At 44.9% G+C, this 12,862-nt stretch overlaps 1 protein-coding gene across 23 annotated transcripts in view; it reads left to right on the top strand.

The window, feature by feature from the left end:
• Positions 1-11,800, top strand: part of LOC105468500 (KAT8 regulatory NSL complex subunit 1) — a 198,877-nt gene extending 187,077 nt beyond the window's left edge. For 10 of the 23 annotated variants that reach the window (XM_071083337.1, XM_011718721.3, XM_071083333.1 and 7 more), the window contains 8 exons: positions 2,069-2,251; positions 2,737-2,925; positions 3,264-3,412; positions 7,569-7,693; positions 8,693-8,750; positions 8,968-9,080; positions 9,850-10,102; positions 10,450-11,800. In XM_071083337.1, the coding sequence (XP_070939438.1) occupies positions 2,069-2,251; positions 2,737-2,925; positions 3,264-3,412; positions 7,569-7,693; positions 8,693-8,750; positions 8,968-9,080; positions 9,850-10,102; positions 10,450-10,677 (1,298 nt within the window). In that variant the 3' untranslated portion in view covers positions 10,678-11,800. The remainder of the gene's footprint in view (positions 1-2,068; positions 2,252-2,736; positions 2,926-3,263; positions 3,413-7,568; positions 7,694-8,692; positions 8,751-8,967; positions 9,081-9,849; positions 10,103-10,449) is intronic. The other 13 variants (XM_071083340.1, XM_011718735.3, XM_071083339.1 and 10 more) reach the window with 3 other exon arrangements.
• The last annotated feature ends 1,062 nt before the right edge of the window (positions 11,801-12,862 follow it).

Raw genomic sequence — 12,862 nt, 5'->3', positions numbered from 1 at the left:
CGTTTCTTCCCTGCCTTTTTACCCCCAGTTCAGATTGAGCGTATCCTCTATGCTCTATGGGAGCCAAAACCCCATAAGCTTTTAGAAAATATATTAAACAGTATAAATTTCTAGTAGTTCTAGAAGACATGCTGTCAGTGACTGGAATTTGTACTTATTTTTGAAAGATGGATAAAGACAAGATGACTGTGGAGAAATAAATAGAAAAATAGCCCAAATCGCATGCCAGGAGTAAGTTGCTGTGAGGTGGGAACTGCTTAGAAGGAGATTTTTGACCCAGAAGTAGTGATAGGACCTGGGCATTTGGGTGATAAATTTGGACTCATTTTGGAATAGCTGAGTTAGATTGTCCTCTCCTGTCCTCTTACGCCACCAGAGCCGCCTTCCTTCAAGTAGTGGTGTTTCATTCTATTCTGTAGCAGTGGATAGGGACTCTAGTGGGAACTTCTGAGCATGCCCCAGGTGGTCACTGATTCCCAGGAGGAACTGGGAGGTGAGGAAAAATGTGCTGGCCTTTAGATTTAAATATTCCTGGAAAGCTTTGTAGAAGCCTGAAAATAGACTCACACCGCTATCCATTGTGGTGAAATGTCAGAATATTGAAAACATAAAAAGGAAAATCTAAAAGTTATACACCAGCACCAGAGGTTCCAGTCAGAGTAATAGGCAAGAAGTAAACAAAGGAATACAGATTGGAAAGAAAAGGTAAAACAGTCTCCATTTGTAGATGACGTACTTATGTCTATAGAAAATCCTACTGAATAAACAAGAAAAAACCTATAACGAAGTAGTTTCACAGGCTACAAGGTCATTATATAGCAGTTTATTGTGTTTCTATATACTAGTAATGAAGAACTGGAAATTAAAATTTTAAAAGGTACTATCTTTAATCATTTCCATCTGAGACTGTCAGCCTGGCCTTCGCTGTCCATATTTCTATCAGTATTTTGGTCAAAACCATTTAACAAGTCTCTTAAGAAGTTCTGAACTTTCCCTCATCTTCCTGTCGTCTTCTGAACCCCTGCAAACTCTTCCAACTTCTGCCCATCAGAAAACATTAATTCTTAGGAATAAACTTAACAAATTGTATTTAAGAGTGGTATGTCAAAAATAACTAAACACTGCCAAGAGAAAATCAAGACAAACCTAAATAAATGGAGAGAGAGATGCCACGTCAGTAATAGATTGAAAGATTCAGTGTTGGTGGTGGAACAGATGGAAGTTCTCCCGAAATTGATCTGTAGAGTCAGTGTAATACCACAAGTTTTTTTGTTGTTGTTTTTTGCAAAAGCTTAAAAGGCAAAAACCAGACCACCTACAAGTAAGAAAGAAACCGATTCCGAATCTCTTAAATACAGCACTGGATATTAGAATACATGGAAGAATAGCTTTAAATGTTTGAGAGGAAAATGGTTTAAATCTAGAAATTCCTTTCCTAAAGGAATTACTCAAGGATATATTCTTGGAAAAAATCTAAGAAAATGGAAAGATAAGAAACAGCATAAAAAATTCAGTCCAAAAGATGCTGATTTGTGATATTGAACATTAACTAGTCAGCTGAAAATCCCTGGGAATCTCATGATGGGAATTGGCGGAGCTGCAGAGGAAGGAAGGAGAATGGTATGTAGTTCTTATTTGGAGAGAGGCTGTAGTACTCAGTACAGTGCCTTTTAACGTAGATAATGAATATTGTTGAATAATTGCATCCAGATTAACTCTATATTGATAGAAAAGAAGTAGGCTTAAATATGTTTTTAAATCTCTAGAATAGAAACAGGATGTTTTCAAACAAACAAGGACACAAGAACAAAAACTCCATCAACCAAAACAAAAAGGTGTTTTGTTTTTTTCCCCCTTGGGACTTGAAAGTAAAAAGCAAAAGTGACCTGCTTGCAAATAGAATGAATGACCTTCAGTAATGTTCACATAAACAGATCTTTCGTATGACAGCACTTGCCCTGCCAAGTGTCAGGCCACTGGGCAAATAAAAGGAGGGTGGAGTGTAGGTCTTGAACACTAGAGAGGCCAGGTGTTTGGACTAACCTGTAGCATTTTATGTTTCTTGCAGATGTTCCCACAAGCCTGCATTTCCAGAGCATGCTGAAATCTCAGTGGCAGAACAAGCCTTTTGACAAAATCAAACCTCCCAAAAAGTTATCGCTTAAGCACAGAGCACCCATGCCGGGCAGTCTGCCAGATCCAGCTCGTAAGGACAGGCACAAATTGGTCAGCTCCTTCCTAACAACAGCCAGTAAGTGTCAGGGAGTCAGGAAGTCCCCCAGAGTATCAGTGACTTTTCATTCCTTTTATATTCTCAAATTTGTAGTTTGCATGCATGTTGGGGGTGGGAGAGGCAGTTGACTGACACAAATTCAGCTCACAGTGACTGCTTCTGCTTGTCTTGGATGCTCTCAGATGGACTTCGGGAGCTATTCTAGACACCATGGATCTTGGAGCAAGACCCAAAATGCTCAGTGAACAGCCAGCAATGGCATAGCATTGGGTTCATCTACGGTCAGGTGTCTTCTGTATCCTGGTGACATGTTTCTCTGGTTCTGGGCTCCCTGTGCCTATCCTAGCCATTGTGCAAATTACTAGAAACTTCAGTCCTGAAGGACTGTCCTGCTGCCCTGGGTATACAACATTGGCCTAGAGAGAACTCGAGAGCTTGGAACTCAAATAAGAAAATATTTGAGAGGACATATTTCACAGCTCTTTTTCTGTTCCCCTCTTCAGAGCTGTCCCATCACCAAACCCGGCCTGACAGGACCCACAGGCAGCACTTAGACGATGTGGGGGCCGTGCCCATGGTGGAGCGAGTGACAGCGCCAAAAGCAGAGCGCTTGCTCAACCCACCGCCACCCGTGCATGACCCAAACCACAGCAAAATGAGATTGCGAGACCATTCATCTGAGAGAAGTGAAGGTAGGGCCAGGCCCATGGCACCTCTACCTGCAACTGCACCTGCTCAGGGCTTTCTGGGGCAGCCTAGGCTTCTCTTAATTGCCCCCAGCTTTGTCCTTCACTTTCTAGGAAGGCAGAGTAGAGGGACGCTACTGCTTCTAAATGCAGGTCACTTCTTAACTGCTACAGCAACCTCTGCCCTGCCGCTACTTCCCACAACTAGTGTGCTTCACCTTTTTATCCTCTAGGCATAGAAAACATTTTTGCCTTTAGTATGTATTGCTGCCATTCCAAGCTTGTGTTAGAAGTAACGCTGGTTAAGATAGCCATGTATTTCTCTTTTCTGTTGACTTCTGCAGTGTTGAAACATCACACAGACATGAGCAGTTCGAGCTACTTGGCAGCCACCCACCATCCTCCACACAGTCCCTTGGTGCGACAGCTCTCCACCTCCTCAGACTCCCCTGCACCCACCAGCTCTAACTCACAGGTTACAGCCAGCACATCGGTAAGTACCTGTGTGCAGTTGGCCGGACACCCCCTCTGCAGGTCACAGCTCACTCAAGTGGCTCCAGAGGACAGTGTGAGGGTGGGTTGTAAAGCCCAGGGCATTTATAGGAACTCAGCTCATCATGATGTATATATGTATGTCTGTACCATTTTTAAGTCAAAGTCATGGTACTTGACCTTCTGTTGTTTTTCTTGAGTTTTTCATAGTAGAGATGGATTTATACTGAGCCATCCATAGAAAGCTTGATGCAGGGACAAACTCTTAAGGTGATCTGTGACTATTCAAGATCTGTTGGCCTAAGTTTCACAGAGGACTCAACAATTCCATGGCCCTAATCCTGTTGGCCCAAGAAGTGAACATGAGAGGGGAGGGGTAGAGGGGAGATTCCCATGGGCATTGGAAGCAGTGTTTGATTTCCTTGGTTTTACTTTCCGGGTGAGTGGAGGTGAAGTACTGAGAATAAACACTAGGCTTGAGGGTACCAGAAGAGAAGGGAAGGGAGAAGGCAGAGTCCATGCTTTTTAGGTATACAGAGCAGAATTACAGATCCAGCAGGCCCCCATGGCAGGACATTTGGCGTGCACACACCAGATTTTACAATAGCACACTCCATTTGGAAGCAGTTTGCACAGCTATTCCAGAGACATTTCCTTTAATTTCATTCTAATATTCCTCAAGTGTGCCCTCTTTGAACATATATACCTGTAGCTGCTCTGTACCTACTCAAAAGGTCCTTTTTGTATAATAATTATAATGTAATGGTAAATGTAAAACTCTATAACTGTAATGTTTATTGAACACTTAGTACATGCCAGTGATCAGTGATTTACATGTGTTACATGTTACAGTGCCTTTTGAGATGTAGGTTAGTACTGTGGATTTCATTTTGTATGAGTGAAAACTGTGAAGGCAGCTTGTGAGGGTTATAATTATGATTCAAACTCAGGCAGCCTGACTGTAGAGCCAGCTCTTTTAACATTACACTACACAGGCTAAACCTGGGTGAGGGTATTGCAGAGGCAACTTAGGAAGTTCCTTCACAGCCTAGATCAGGAAACTTCCAAGCTCATAAAATGGACTCACTAGGCTCCTGTGATCAGGTAGGAATTCACATTGTTCTCTCTTTGCTGTTAAAAATCAATCTTTTCCAAATGGTCTCTTTGCTCTTCCCCTTTCTTTATCCCCCTCACCCACAAATTTTATCTAAATAGGTGTGTAGTGTCCCTCACATACTCAGTTATCCAGCAGCAAAGAGTTTCAGTATTTATAAAAGAGAGTCTAAACTAATTCTGATAGAAAATCTGAAGTCAGAGATTCAGGACTTAGTGAGCACTTCAATATTTCTGTGTCTGGAGAATGTTAAATTAGGCCTGGATCACTTGAAATTTTTACTATTTATTGAGTAAAAATTTTGTGTATAGCCCTATGCTAACCCCTGAGGCTCTCAAAGACACTAGATTTCTGTAAAAGAAGATAGGCCAGGCGCAGTGGCTCACGCCTATAATCCCAGCACTTTGGGGAGGCGGCTGAGGCGAGTGGATCACTTGAGGTCAGGAGTTCAAGACCATCCTGGCCAATAAGGTGAAACCCCATCCCTACTAAAAATACAAAAATTAACTGGGCATGGTGGCATGTGCCTGTAGTTCCAGCTACTGTAGAGGCTGAGGCAGGAGAATCACTTGAACCGGGAAGTGGAGGTTCCAGTGAGCGGAGATCAAGCCATTGCACTCAAGCCTGGGTGTCGCAGTGAGACTCTGTCTCAAAAAAAGAAAATTGGTTCTGGACCTCCCGTAGATAGCAAAATCTATAGTTGCTCACGTCCCTAATATAAAATGGCACAGTATTTGCATATAATGTATGCATATGCTTTAAATCCCATATACTTAAAATCGTCTCCAGATTACTGATAATACCTAATGCAGTGTAAATGTTATATAAATAGTATGCTGTATTGTTTAAGGGATAATGACAAGAAAAATCTGTACCTGTTCAGTACAGACACAATTTTTCCCCCCCAAATATTTTCAATCCACAATTGGTTGAACCCATGGATACAGAGGGCCAGCTGTCCTTGAAATCAGGGAAAGAAGCCAGAGGCCACTGGAGAAAGGTAGGGAGGAGGGGGAGTGTTTGAGTGCTTCCCAAAAGCCAGTAGCTGCATCAGAATCACCTCAGCAGCTTTAAAAAACAAAACAAACCAACCAAACACTTCTAAAGATCTGATTTGTTGCTGGGTGTGATCTTGCATGCTTATAGCTCCAGCTACTCAGGAAGATCTCTTCGGCCCAGGAGATTGAGTCCAGCCTGGGCAATACAGTGAGACCTCATCTCTTAAACAAACAAACAAAAAGATTCTGATTTTATAAAAGAGCAGGGGGAGTCCTAGAACCTTTTTTTTTTTTTTTTTTTTTTTATATAATAAATACTCCTTAATCTTGCTTCTGATATACAACCAAGTTTGGGAGTCAGTTTTATTCTCATCACCTGCTCTCTATCTCTGGCTCTAAATAGGAGATACTAGTTAATTTACACCAAATAAGTAGCTGACAGAATTGGGGGTGTGTCTAGGCGGAGGATGACATACAGAGCCAATTGAACCATCCCACAACCTGCTCCACTATCTTTTTCTGGAAGGTTCTAACAACAAGCCCAGGAAGTTTCAGGGAAAGTATATACCTGTTTCTGCCAGCAGTTTCACATTTATTCACATTTATACTGGGAAGGCTCTCTCTCTTGAGGCTTTCTTAAGATGCATTTCTTGTAGTGGGATGTATAATTGCAGCAGAGATCTGGCAGTGGCAGAGGTCTCTGGGTATGAGATCATTAATCCTCAGCTACAGAACTCAGGCAAGATTCCCAAAAGTCTGTTTAACCATTTTGGTTAACCAGATATCCTAAATTTCTGAGGTCACTGACAGTCATCTAATTTGATAGAGAAAGAAATTGAAGTGAAAAGGGCATTGTGGTCATCTGAAATTATAAATGACAGTGACTGAAACTCTGGCCCAGGAAGTGCTGACTTTCAACATTCTCTGAGAATGTCCTAAGATGATAGGATGAATAAATTGTATCTCACCCTCCAGGAACAGAGGATAGAGTGGTTAGTTGTAGGGGACTTCTTCCTCCACCAACCCCTTCCCTGTGGGCTGACCACACTTAGTGGTTTAGGTGTAAATGCAGCCTCTTAGGTGTTTTCCAGCTGTTTTGTTGCCATGACAGCGTGTTTGTTATGCCACTGTTTGACTCTGGCCTCTCACAGCTCAGTTGCTCGTTTGTTTCAGGACAGGGTATTAACTATCTGGGCAGCAGCAGATAGTAGACTTTTTCTTCCATCCAAGAGACTTAAGCCATTTAGTTCCCTGGTCTCCCAGCTACTGTAGATGCCTACCTCTGCCTCTGATATTCGATCCTTGGAAGTCTTATTTTTCTTAAGAGTTTGGTCTTCTCAACTTCCTATAGAAGCAAATTTCCTTTCACCAGGAATGTGAAGTATAGTCAGGTTCTCCTCTTCAGTTTCCCTCCATTCATCTCCTTTGATACAGCTAGAAAGCTCTCAGATGTTTCCCCAAGAATCACCAAAAGAGGGGAAATCACATAAAGACTGAGCAGATGGTGGGTGCAGATTTAGCTGAAGAGTTCAGATCTTCGAGAAGGAGGTGCATTCATGACAACCAAGGTTAGATGATCTATTGAGATTGGCCTACCCTTTGGGCATCTTTCAGGATAAGCTTTCAAGCATTGCTTTTTGGGGAGGGGCCACTATGAGTCTCAAGTCATAAATGGGGATAAAGGAGGGCAATGAGGATTGTAAAAGGAGAGGTGGTTAATAGAGGTGTATATGGAGTAGAAACCCCAACAGTTAAGATCCCAGGTACCCACCCCTATGAAATTTACACATGAGCCCTTGAAGGAAGAGGGTGACCAGTGGGACTTATGAATAGGAATAACTCCTCATAACCACCTAGTATTTCTCCGCAAGGTTTTTGCTGTTGAAGACTGACTCCTAGGTGGGAGCAGCTCCTATGGTCACTGCTCAGCTTCAACCCAAGGACCCAGATGCCTGGTTATTGGTGATCCTGCTTTAAGTCTTAGATGAATGATTTGATGTCTGTAAAATTGTACCTCCCTTTTAAACTTAATTTTTATCTTACAGCAGCAGCCAGTTAGGAGGAGAAGGGGAGAGAGCTCATTTGATATTAACAACATTGTCATCCCAATGTCTGTTGCTGCAACAACTCGCGTAGAGAAACTGCAATACAAGGAAATCCTTACTCCCAGGTAGAAGCTCAGAATAGTTGGTCCCTCTCCCCATTCTTCCTGCTATTGCCCTTTTTCCCTGTTCTCTTCTGACCTAGACTTGGGCCCTTGTCTTTGGTTCTGTCTTCTCATTAAGAGAAATTCTTATCTGATAAGAACAAAATTATTTATGTATATAGTTTTCTCTCATTCCATTATAGGAATACACCAAACAAGCCAGCAGTCACAGCCTGGTAGGCCACTCACTCACTGGTCTAGAGACAGGTTTTGTCAACACATACAGTATGTTTTAAAATACTGAATTTGGCCGGGTGCGGGGACTCATGCCTGTAATCCCAGCACTTTGGGAGGCCGAGGCGGGTGGATTACAAGGTCAGGAGATCCAGACCATCCTGGCTAACATGGTGAAATCCCGTCTCTACTAAAAAAAACACAAAAAATTAGCTGGGCATGGTGGTGGGTGCCTATAGTCCCAGCTACTTGGGAAAATGGCGTGAACCTGGGAGGCAGAGCTTGCAGTGAGCAGAGACCGTGGACCACTGTGCTCCACCCTGGGCGACAGAGCGAGACTCCGTCTCAAAAAAAAAACAAAAAAGCTGAATTTGTTGTCAACATCAAAGCAGGATTTCACATAAAAATTTTTGTTTCCGGCTTTTGTTGCCAAACAGAAGATTAGGCAACCCTGGATGTGCATTTCCATATGGGAGCAATCAGCTGGTCCTGAACAGTGGTGGTCCCCTTTAAACAGGTTTCTTTTCTTGAGTTTGTCACAGTCTCTCAGCCTCAGCCCTACCCTAAGCCGCTTCTCTCATTTCTGGCCTTTGTGGGCATTTGAGTAGGTGGCCAATTTCACAGGCCTTGATGGGGTAAGGAGACTGAGCTGTGATAGAGCAGAGTCTACCTGGCAGAGAGCAGTGTCACCCACAGGTGCAGGATTCTCATCCTTGCATGGACACTTTGACCCTGCCCCCGGTTGTAGCCTGCTTGCCGTCTCATGATTGTCTACTCTTGGTTTTGCAGCTGGCGGGAGGTTGATCTTCAGTCTCTGAAGGGGAGTCCTGATGAGGAGAATGAGGAGGTAATGGCCTGGTTCTTCTGTTAGAAGAACACGTGTGTACACATGCGCGTGCACACACACACACACGAGTGCACACACACTAAATGGCCTCAAGACCTGTGGATGTCAAGTGCAAGCTCCTTGTATTCTCTTGTGACCGGGAAGAACCTAGAATGGGGTGGGACTGGTTCTTAACTCCTGGAGAAAAGACGAGATCGATCAAGCTGCTCTATTGCAGATTGAAGACCTATCTGACGCAGCTTTCGCCGCCCTGCATGCCAAATGTGAGGAGATGGAGAGGGCACGGTGGCTGTGGACCACAAGTGTGCCACCCCAGCGGCGGGGCAGCAGGTGATGGGGCAGGCATGGGTCCCCGGGGCCTGTGGAGAGAGGGTGGACAGGGAGTTTGGGCCCTACTTGAGTCTGTGGAATTGCTACCGCCTCTTGGTTGCTCATCATACTCATCTACTGGCAGTGGCAAAGAGCTCAGAAGTTCCTTGGTGTTTGTTGGAACTGGTGGAGATACAAGGAGCCAAGTGCTGGATCCTTGCTGAGGAGTCACTGTTCAATTCTGATGAATTCCCATGATCTGTGGCATTTGGAAGACAGTTGGGGGGTCTTAGTGATTCAACCAGGGGAGCTTGGAAGGCCTCACTACAAGTTAACCTTCCTTTGGACAGTGGCTTTGTGATGTCACTTGAGGAAACTGCCCCCCTTAACGTCCATCACTACCCTGTCTCCATTTATTGTTAACAGTGGCAGAAACCCTTGGGATTCTCAAGTAGAAAGTTTTGCAAACTCTTGTTTTACTTTTTTTTCTTAGACTACAGTTTTCAAAGCCTACACGAATCTCCCTAACTTCCTGAATTCACTAGGCACTTTGCTATGGACTCGCCCGTTGCACTGTTCAGCCGTGCTTTTTTCTTGGGATGGTAGATGTTGTATACCTACCCCTCCAGAGAGTAGTGGAAAGAAATGAGAGTTGCTGGATCCTAAGGAAAATCTGTTGGTCTTTGTTTGCCTCAACTCCTCCAGTCCAGTGGGGATGCTTTTTTCATGCCCTTTACCCCCATAAGTAAACATTTCCCAGGCACTCAGATTTGCATTCCTTGGTGTACAGGTCCTACAGGTCATCAGACGGCCGGACAACCCCTCAGCTGGGCATTGCCAACCCCTCCACCCCCCAGCCTGCCTCCCCTGATGTCAGCAGTAGCCACTCTTTGTCAGAATACTCTCATGGTCAGTCCCCTAGGAGCCCCATTAGCCCGGAACTGCACTCAGCGCCCCTCACCCCTGTGGCTCGGGACACTCCGCGACACTTAGCCAGTGAGGATACCCGTTGTTCCACGCCAGAGCTGGGTCTGGATGAACAGGTAAGGGACATAGCCCTTGGGTGGGGTTGGCATGGTTGGGGGATGGAACCAGGAAGGGACAGCATCTGCTGAAGAGACCTACATCATAAGCCATCCCCTCCCCTTTTGAAGGGACAAAGGGCCGCACTTAAATTGACCTCCTCAACATTCAGTGGAACTATATTTATCTTTGCTAAATGGTCAGTACGGTTGTCTGGGTACACCCTAGGAGGGGTGTTCCTGGACTGTCCCAGGAACGCTAGATAGACTGGTCCTAGTCTCCGGCCACAAGGTTTGTGGCAGGGCCTTGGAGCAGGAAGCAGGCTGGCTGGGTCTGGGTCCTCACAGAGCAACTTGTCTGCCTACAGTCTGTCCAGCCCTGGGAGCGGCGGACCTTCCCCCTGGCGCACAGTCCCCAGGTGGAGTGTGAGGACCAGCTGGATGCACAGGAGCGAGCAGCCCGCTGCACTCGACGCACCTCAGGCAGCAAGACTGGCCGGGAGACAGAGGCGGCACCCACCTCGCCTCCCACTGTCCCCCTCAAGAGTCGGCATCTGCTGGCAGCAGCCACAGCTCAGCGCCCAACTCACAGATGAGCGGGAGACAAGAATCTAAACAGACTCACTAACTATTGGCATTAAAGCTTCAGAAATCTCTGCGTTTGATATTCAAACATCATATGCCGGAAATTTTCACAGTTTTTAGTGAACTTAAGGAATTTAGATCCTACTTTGGTATTTTTTTCTCTCGTTTTAATTTTTGTTTTTTGTTTCCATGTTTTCTTGTCACACACCTGAGCACTTCCTCCCGTTGGCAAACAGAAGTTCAGGATGAGACCCTGCTGGCCTGGTCCTGGCACATCCTCTGCACTGTTGAATCACTGGACTTACCAATCTTAGATGACCACCCCCTCCCTCACACCTGTGGGCAGGGCAGAACAGCCTGGCGGGCAGAGGGCTCCAGTTGAGCATGGCCCTTCTCGGGCTAGGGTGGAATGGGGCAGGGTGCTCTGGGCTCTTACCCCTTCCCCTCCCATCTGTGGCTGGGCTCAGCTGTGGCCCTCCTGGCTGGGTCCCCCCTTGGTTTTTCGTGCTGGAACATACCCACCAGAGCCTCTCTGCCGTAACTGCCAGCTGCTCTCACCAAGTGCTCAGCCGGCAGAACAGCTTTCCCTTCTCACCCAGAACTTAGAGACCTATTTTTTGTTTCATCTGCATTTGGTCTTCTCTGTTTTGACTCTTTAACTGCAGTAACCTGGCTGTGGCTGCTCAGGTTCCCCTCATCATGCCCCTTGGTACCCTTCCCTGTCCGTTCTCCAATGCCACATACACACCCACAACCCGTCCTTCCACTCGGAATGTTTTTTTTACCACCTATCCTGATCTCTGAAGGTAGGGTTAGGACTACTTAACCTCTGTTCCCACTCCCCTGCAAACGGGGTTGTGGGAAGTGAGCAGCCATCTCCCTGTGTGATTTTTTTTTTTTTTTCTCTGATTCGCTTTGCCATGTTTCCTTCACATCCAGATCCCTGTCGGTGTTAGTTCCACTCTTGGTCTTTCACGCTCCCCTTGCCTGTGGAACATTGTCTGGTCCTAGCTGTGGTTCCCATTGTTCACCCTTCTCTGTTAACCTTGTGCCTGTCTCCTGTATGATCACATCACCAAAAAGGGGGAGGGGGGAGAAGACTTTTTTTTTGGCCATTTTGTAATCGTATAAAAATAGTAGACAACTGCTTAATGGTTGGGGTTTTTTCACAATTTTCAACATTAGTGATTTTTTTTTTTCTGTTTGCAAGTTAAAGGGTTTGTCATTGTTTCTTTAAAGAAAAAATACAATAATGCACCATATCCCTATGCATAAAGTGCTTCTTCTATTTATAAGGTTGAAAATTCTGAATAACCCTTTTAGCATTGAAAAAAAAAAAAACAAAAACAAAAAATGAAAAAAAAAAAACTTGTATTTTGTAAATATTTTCTTTTCCTGCTTTGGAGCTGTGTAATGGCAGCGAAACATGTAGCTGTCTTTGTTCTATAGAAATGCTTTTCTTCAGAGAAGCTGATCTTTGTTAATGTCTTGATTCTGTTCGCAAAGCACAGACTAGTGCTTAAAAAAAAAAGAAGGAAAAATTGAAAAAAATAAAAAAAAAAGTTACAGAATGCTGTGTACCAGGCCTTTCTTGACTTACTGAACTGTGTATGTATGGTAGTGTTGGCAGCTTCGGAGCTGGCTGGCTGGCGCCATTAATTGAGGTACTCTAACTTGCTCTATACCTTGGGAAATCTCCATTCCGTCTTGTGGGAATGCCGCAGGTTCATCTGATGGCCACCAGAGAGAGAATGGTGGTGGCTTTTCACTGAGGGTAAGGGCTGCCAGGAGGTGAGGGGATCTGTATTGATCGTCTCCTTTTTCTTTTTGTTGAGTGAAAGCAGTTGATCCACTTTCTCTCTAGTGAAGTCAGCTGTATGATATTTTCTCTCCGTTCTACATTGCTCTTTAAAGGAGATTTTGCTTCTCACCGTTAAATTTTTCTGAGGTTTGGTGGGGGTCAGTGAGATAGATAATTTGCATAGAGCCTGAGTTGGTTCTTGCCTGCTGCCTGAGATTATAGCATCTTTCTTCTGAGGAGGTTACATGCTTTTCTTTTTTTATTTTTTGAGATGGGATCTTGCTCGATGGCCCAGGCTGGAGTGCAGTGGTGCAATCTTGGCTCACTGCAGCGTGGATCTCCTGGGCTCAAGAGATCCTCCCACCTGAGCCTCTCCAGTAACTGGGACTGTAGGC

Source organism: Macaca nemestrina, chromosome 17 (assembly GCF_043159975.1).
Source record: "Macaca nemestrina isolate mMacNem1 chromosome 17, mMacNem.hap1, whole genome shotgun sequence".
Classification (NCBI taxonomy): domain Eukaryota; kingdom Metazoa; phylum Chordata; class Mammalia; order Primates; family Cercopithecidae; genus Macaca; species Macaca nemestrina.
This window is presented reverse-complemented; position numbering and strand designations above follow the sequence as displayed.